Source organism: Anguilla anguilla, chromosome 9 (genome assembly GCF_013347855.1).
Source record: "Anguilla anguilla isolate fAngAng1 chromosome 9, fAngAng1.pri, whole genome shotgun sequence".
NCBI lineage: Eukaryota > Metazoa > Chordata > Actinopteri > Anguilliformes > Anguillidae > Anguilla > Anguilla anguilla.
This window is the reverse complement of record NC_049209.1, coordinates 48,538,517-48,546,659: the sequence shown is the minus strand read 5'-3', so window position 1 is coordinate 48,546,659 and position 8,143 is coordinate 48,538,517. Positions and strand designations below refer to the sequence as shown.

Genomic DNA, 8,143 nt, shown 5'->3' with positions numbered 1-8,143 from the left:
TTAGGAAAGAAAAGTCAAACATATGTTCCACAATATATAGATTAACAAAAAAGCATTGTGCATGACAGTAAACCAAAATTGGCAATGTCACAAACGACACGGATATGGATGTATAATCCCTAAGTCGGAATTTCATCTCAGAGACTCACGCGGGGAAACTCAATTGTAATGCCAGGAAGCCGCCCGGGAGTGAAACTGCACAATAGCTGAAGCCATACGGACACATACATAAATTACATAATGTGATGACGAAAGGAACCTTATGAAATGTGACAACAAATCTACAAGCATATTTTATCCCCGCCTCCATCTACACTACTTCCTGAAAGATAGACCAGCCGCAAGTTGGTTGACAGGAGGCACTGAATTTCCAGGCCATTTTCTGCTGCGCGAGGATTTGCGGACAGCAGCGGCTGTGCCAATAATTTCACAATAAAATACCCAGTGACCGTTAAATGTCCGTCAGCACCATGTAGTCTGAGTCGTGTCACCGGCGTCAACCCGTGCAGGAACATCGCCAGTCGGTTCGATTCACAGTGGAAGTTTCCAGGCCTCTCCAGGAAGTTCGCCCACCAGTTACGGTCAAGCTGGACGTTTCCATAGTGATCCCACCGAGCACTATAGCTGGGGACCATCACTTTGGAGTAGGAGTCCCTCGCTCGTGGTAATCCAGTGTGTGTGCGGCGTGGGCAAAATCCCATGTGTGGTCAACGGATACTCCGCGGAACGTTTTGGAGACGATTTTGTGCGTGGGAATCGGTTGCGTCACGTGATGGATCCTCATTCAGAAAGATAACTGCTCCAACTCACCAGCAAAGGGCGCCCTTCTTGTCCTCCTCACAACCCTTCCAGTCCGTACAATTTGAATGGTCAAAAGTTGGCCAAGACCACTCGAACAGTTCAAAGGCCCTCCTCCCACCCGTATATCCCATCCTCCAATCAGAGGCTCTGTAACAACCCGGGATCTCAAAACAACCAATCGCCGCCAAGTTAAGAATGAAGCTGCCCGAGGCTTTTGCCCCCTCTGTGATGGAGCCGCAGGGCCCGCCATACGCCCAGCGGTGCGTTGCCGCGGCGTCACGTCTAAAGCCCCAGCGTAGCGGCCGAACCGTTGGTCCCCTCCCTCAGGCCTCCTCCCGCCTCCCCGTCCTCCTCCCGCAGGGGGTCGGGGGTGCACAGCAGGTCCTGGTGGTGGCTTTTGGCGGTATGGGAGTGGGTGTGGGTGGGGAGGGAGAGGTGGGGGAGGAGCAGACGGTCTCGCGTCCCCCCCCCGGCCGCCAGCTCCCTGGCGCTGCAGGAGGGGGTGCTGGTCTCGTAGATCTCGTGGAAGTTGTTGTAGTCCACTTCGTAGAAGCCGTTCTCCAGGGAGAGGACCGGGGTGAAGCGGTAACCCCAAAGCACCTCGGTGTCCAGGTAGGAGCTCCGGGCCTGACAGGTCATACCTGCACAGAGATTGGGGGACAGGGAGGGATGAACCCCAAAAAAGAAAAATGAACAATTCAGTCATAGCTGAGGAATAAAAAAATGTTCATTCAAGACGTTAGGGAGTACTGCATTAAAAATGACCCATCAGCAAAAAACTTTAATCTAAATAGTTATTTTCATCACAATAGAAAAAAAACTGTCTACACATCAAGGCAGCCATTCAAAGTCAGATCCATTGATTAGCCTTTAGATGTAAGTTTTATTTTCTTGCAGTTTCGCATTAATTCAACTCCCAAAAGAGTGCTTTAATTAGTTTCTAACCCACACAACCTTGAGAAGCTGTTTGCGTCAATGCAGTCTTACACTGTAAGTGTGAGTGCTGGGGGGGGGGGGGGGGGGGGGGGGTTGGATTGTGTTTTCACTCGATGCTTGCCAACAGTTCAAGGATACTGCGTAATCCTTTGTCTGCTTATGGGCAAGTGTTGGGTCAGGAAGTAAATAAAGCTGACACTGCGGAATCACAAAAAAAGTTCCTTTTAAAGAAGGACGAGGCGACGAGGAACAGAAAAAGGAAAACTTGGAAAATATTGGAATTTTATTCCTGATTTTGGAAAATTGGAAAATATTCCTGATTTATACAAAGTGGACGGAGAACTTTTTCCACAATGCAGTATTTAACGATGGATAATTAAAATGGGTTCAGCCGTGCCCAAGTGCACCGTCTAATTTGAAGGCAAACAATGACATAAACACTAAAAGGGTCATTCTCCCTCTATCGCTGCTAACGGAATCGCCCGCTTTTAAAAAAAGCTCTCTTTGATGAGAAGTAGCAGTAAATGCGTTTTTGAAGAACACCTGGACGTGCCGGCAGGTAAAGGTCAAGCTGAAGGACGTGTGAATACAGAGTTATTAACGAGAGACATTTTCAACCATTCATGTCCTTATGAAATAGGAAAAGAGAAAGCGTTCTTCCCTAGAAATACGCTTGTGAAATATATCTTTTTTTTTCATCCCGATTCAACCACTCAATGATTCAAGGAAATGCCAGTGGATGGCTGTGTAATGCGAAGGGAACTGTAATTAAGTGTAAGGCTGTAGGTTTGATTCACAGGTTGGGTGCTGTCATTGTGCCATTTAAACAAGGTATTTTACCTCAATCGTTTCAGTAAAATATGCAGCTGTATAAATGAATTGTAATGTATGTGAAAGGATATGTCACTCTGGATAAGAGCGTGTGCTCAGTGTAACTAAGAAAACTTGCACGTGCTTTCCATGTTACAGATGTAATGTACAGACAGGCATGTTTCAAACCCTATTGGTTTTGGAGTGTGCATGCCTTGTTATTTTTAAACTAATCTCACACTTTACTAATTGGGTGTTTGCGTAGAACCTTGACCATACCATTCAGGGATTCAGTGTGTTCTTTTCTATTAAAAAGAAGCCACCTTTAGCCACCAAATCCAATTTAGTTTTGATCGGAATATGTAGTAGTAGCTAGGGGATTTTCCAGTTTCTAGGATATCTTTACTCAGATGTCTGAAAATACGGTATTTGGAAGCTGTCTGTGGATTTGACAGTTGCAGGCCTCCTCTCTGACAGGAATTTGATTGCCTTGTTTAACGAAAACATTTCAAAGTGTCAAAAGGAATGACGGAGCATTACGAAACATTGGAAGCGGGTGCTGAAGAGCTGAAAGCTGTTGAAAAGTGCTGCGTATGACGATTGTATTCCGTGCTGATCAAAACACGTTTTGTTTTTACTCATTTAGTATCCATTGCAGCGTTTGTCACAGAAGCTTACTGAAGTAAATAATTTTACTGTGTGTGCGTGTGTGCGTGCGTGCGTGCACGCATTCATGCATGCATTTGTGTGTGTCTGTGTGATGTGTGTGTGCATTTTTGTGTGTGTGTGTGCATGCATTTGTGTGTGTGCGTGTGGATTTGTGTGTGTATGTGTATGTGTGTGTGTGCTTGCCTTTGTGTCTGTGTGTGTACTTTTGCATGCATGTGTGTGTGTGTGTGCGCGCACGCGTGTGCGTTTTCTGGTTAAGCTAAAGCCAATCTCTTGATGAATTTTAAGAGGGTTGAAAACACATGCTTGTGTTCTTCCATATACTTTCCCCCTTGTACATATCTGAACGCAGTGCAGGTCTGGCTCACTGTCATATGCTTTTGCCTTTGGTCTATATTGAATGAGCAGGCATCCACTCTCCAGAATTTTGGAACAACAGTGATTTCACTTGTCAGTCTACAGGTTCCCCACATTAAAAAAGTAAAAGACTTTCTCCGTGAATCATTTAGCGTTTGCCATTAATCTGAAAACGAAAAGCATTAGGCTATTTGAGAACTGATCAGGCTGATTAAAAGTCAAAGAATCTGAATATTGCTCGTTCATTCTCCATGGCAAGTGCAGCTATTTCTGGCATAATGTGCCTTTAAAATGGTAAGTCCTCCCTCTAATTAGGAATAATTAACAGCTTGTTACAATTCAGGAATTTTAATTATGGTAGGAAAAGAAAACAGTGTACCCAGGGGAGGGGGATACTGACCAAATCTGGAAAACCTTGATGTAGAGTCAATGTTTAGCTCAGGGAAATGATAAGCCAAGCCAGGTTTTTGTTAATGAACTTCTGTTGTTTACGCTAAGCAATGGACGCTGAGGGACTCTGAATTTGTGCTTTTTTGCAATAATATCCCCGCAGTAATGAATTCCCTGGGAAAGAGAAACAACGCATGGAAAAGAATATCGGGGAGTAATTTCATAGTCCTTTAGGGATTTGCACGCGGCAGAAGCCAACTCAATTACAGGCAAATAAACAAACATCACATAAAATGCAAATACATTGAATATTTAATTCTGATTACATGCCACGCGAACGTGATTTGCATTTTGTTGTAAGAACCAATGCGTTCATAGGCCATTCCAATTGCTTTGATGCAGAACTTGACACGCGAACGTGGCGACAAGTAGGACGTGATCTTATAGCATAGCCCGCAGGAAACTGACTCACAAAATAAGAAATAAATGAACTGTGGCATCATTATGCAGAGTCCAAGGCCTGTATTTATAAAGCACCTCAAACACTGATCTATAATCGGTTTAGTCCATAATCTCATAATGGATAAGGTTAGGAAGTGCATTTGAATAACCTGATCCTAGGTCTGTACTCGTCCTCTTGGACGCTACGTTAATATGTGGATACCTTCTCTTCCTTAGTCTATTCGTGCAATATGCTAACCAGTCTCCATGTATCAAACACACGGCTTGTTCATAAATGCACAAAAAAGGTCACAGAATAAAAGTCATCGGCGAGAGCCTGTCACATATTTCTCTTTGAGGCCGAGGCTCCTCCTCTTTAATCTGTAGACATTTTAAGAGCCGGACGGAATGATTCCCAGCTTGCAAAGGCATCTGGGAAGGAAGCACTAATTGTGTTCCCAAAATTCCCAGCTGGAGTCCCCCCATTTATAAGGCATGAAGAGAGACCCCCCAGTGATTCAATCACAGGCAATCGCCAAGGTTACACAAGCCAAGCATGATGAGCTCGCGCTAATCAAGCGGAAGTTTCACGTCTATCTCAACCTCCAACGTCAATGGTTAGGGGAGTTAGGGGATTCCATTAAAATAAAATAAATAAAAAAAATAAATAACGTTTCGGGCTGTAGCGTCAGAAACATTGGGAAGCATAAACAGTTCTCTCAATCCAAATTAAAGTTCTCGTAGACCTACTTGTTCCTGACAAATGTAACCAATATCGCACGGAATATTGAAGAGATGCATCATGCATCGTATTCAAATGAGAACAAACGCTGGCAGCTGGCTTCGAACAAAGACTAATAAATTGCTTAAACGGCATATTTTGGCTGATTATTCTAATGCGTCCCTGACCGTGTATCAGAAACGCGGAATTAAAAAAGCAATTAGCGCACAGGGTTAAATCAGAATAGATTATCCTCTTCCTTTTATGCTCCTTGCTATAAATAAACAGATTCTCAGATCAATATTTCATGCACGCCAGCTCTCCAAGAACCTTGGGATCTCATGCAAGTAATCAATCTGTGTATTGGGCAGACGTCCCGACGCAAGGTGTTTCCTCCGCTTTAGTAACATCATGTTCTCGCGTGGTAACAGAACGTCAGTGGCAACACGCCCCTCATGCGTTTTGTTCTCTCAGAAATGATTTCAGGTTTGACGCGTGAATGAATTAAATAAAATAAAACCCAAAGCGCGTCTCATTAAACGTCTTCAAGTTTATACATTATGCACAATGACACACGAGTCTGTCTGTCAGGGATTTGCTATTAGCATTAACCCTTCGCAAATTTGCCAGCCTCAATCTATCCCACGCTAACGATGTAAGAAGCAAATAACTGGCTTCTGCAACGGCTTTGTCATTTGCGCGAAATAAAGCTGAGCTCTGGGTAGGCAACTGCTTTTCAGGAGGATTCAAATGACGAAAATACATTCTAAATTTAATAGCGCTTAAAAATGATTTGATCCAAAGTGAAATCGAGGCCCGAAGGACTCTTTACTGTACTTCACTGCACCTTTTGCCGCAAGGACTATTCATTCAATTTCACTGCAGATCAATGCAGGTTTTACATAAATGGCCGTACTAATGTGACATCTCGATAGGAGCGCAGTTTAGGAAATAGGAATTGAGAAACAGTAAACGTATTTATCCAGGACAGAGGGGAGCGTCCATGCGTAGACCTCCTGTTGATTACATCTACAGGCGCGATCAATCACTCTTTTGGCCGCGGTTGCGTCCGTGAAAACACACCAACACTCCGCGAGTAACAGGAGCGAACTCAGATATGAGTCCCAAATCTTAGAGCAGGGTCCGTGTCCGTAAACCCTTAGAGAGCTGGCAGGAGAGCTGGTCAAGGATCAGCCTTTTAGCTCATAAAGGAGAGGTTATAACAAGGCTCACCAACCCTGGACCTGGAGAACAACAGGGTCTGCCGGAAACGTGATCCTGGATCACCACCCTCGTTCTGAGGTGTTTTCCTAATAGAGACCCTGATCTACAGTCAAACAAAATCAGCTGGCACTGTTATAAATAAGCAAGGCCTAGCTTACCTGTGGCTTCAACCATGCCCTCCAGGATGACCACGATCTCAAACTCCTCCTTCTCCATCTGGGCCTGGGTCCACTCCCAGAAGGGGCTGTTCTCGTTGATCTCGTGCGAGATGATGAGGGGCGAGACCAGGAAGAGGCGGTCGTCGCCCGTGTCGAAGCCGATGTTGATGTCGGTCTGGTTGAGCGGGATGAACTCGCCCTCCTTGGTCTGCTGGGAGCGGATCAGCTTGGCCCGGATGGACGCCTCCACGATGTGCGAGTTGCGCAGGTCGCCCACCCGGAACATCAGGCACAGCTTGTCGTCCCGCAGTGACACCACCGCCTTGTGGGAGAACATCAGCGTCTCCGCCCGCTTCTTGGGCTGCGAGATCTTGACGAACATGCAGCCCACCATGATGGCGTTGACGATGGAGCCCAGGATGGCCTGCACCAGCAGCAGGATGATGCCCTCGGGGCACTCGTTGGTGATGACGCGGTAGCCGTAGCCGATGGTCGTCTCCGTCTCGATGGAGAAGAGGAAGGCCGAGACGAAGCTGTTGAGGTTCTCCACGCAGGGGGTCCAGTCCTCCTCGTCGCCGTGGATCAGGTCGCCGCGGAGATAGGCGATGATCCACCAGAGGAAGCCGAAGAAGAGCCAGGTGACGACGTAGACCAGGGTGAAGATCAGGAGGCTCAGGCGCCACTGGAGGTCCACCAGGGTGGTGAAGAGGTCGCTGAAGTAGCGGTAGGTCTCCTGGACGTTGCCGTGGTGAACGTTGCACTTGCCGTCCTTCTGGACGTACCGTTGCCGGGGTTTCTTCACCGGCTCGGTTATCAGGCGGGTGCGGTCGGTGGCGATCTTCCCCTCCCGGATGTGCCTTGGGAGTTTCTTCATCTAAAAAGAACGTAAATACAGCGGTTAGGGAACTGGGTACAGTGACAGCACGGTGGTTGCAGGTTTGATTCCCAGGTGGGTGCACTGCCCTTGGACCCTTGAGCAAAGTGTTTTACCTGAATTGCTTCAGTGAGTATTCTAAAATACTCACAGAAACTAGAATCTAGTTGAAATAACGCCAAAGAGAGGTTGTATTTGCTAAAGAGTACGGCACTGTCAGCACAAAAGCACAGAATGCAGCAAAAAAAAAAAAAAAAAAAGCTTGGAAAACAAAAATCAAACAAAAAACACCCAAACCTCACATTTCAGTAAATGTTTGTTGGGTATTCAAGGCTGTTCTCCCCTTTCCGCATGGCTTTTCTGTTTGAATGTTTGATAACCTGGTTTTTAATATAAATTGCTTCTATCCTATTTCCCTCTTTGATACTATCATGGTAATGGCTTTCAAGGCTAGAGAATATCTCTACTCTATTCAGGACTAAACTGCTTGTATAAAACACTGCAGGAGTTGCAAAGGATGCAAGGTATTCACACTTCTGATGATTTCCCCAAGTTATTTCTTTAAGCTGCTCAATTTTCTGTACAAATGGGACTCTGGATAGACACAATATACATGTCACATTCTTCAGTATCTCTCTCTCTCTCTCTCTCTCTCTCTCTCTCTCACACACACACACTTACACACATACACACTCACACACACGCACACCCACACACAGACACGCACAGACACACACTTACACACGCACACTTACACATGCA

The 8,143-nt window shown here is 45.7% G+C and overlaps 1 protein-coding gene across 2 annotated transcripts in view; it reads right to left on the bottom strand.

The window, feature by feature from the left end:
* Nucleotides 1–750: 750 nt before the first annotated feature.
* Nucleotides 751–8,143, bottom strand: part of LOC118234904 (G protein-activated inward rectifier potassium channel 4-like) — a 28,941-nt gene continuing 21,548 nt past the window's right edge. For both annotated transcript variants that reach the window (XM_035431755.1, XM_035431754.1), the window contains exons 3-4: nt 6,508–7,381; nt 751–1,442 (exon numbers count right to left, since the gene is read on the bottom strand). In XM_035431755.1, the coding sequence (XP_035287646.1) occupies nt 1,084–1,442; nt 6,508–7,381 (1,233 nt within the window). In that variant the 3' untranslated portion in view covers nt 751–1,083. The remainder of the gene's footprint in view (nt 1,443–6,507; nt 7,382–8,143) is intronic.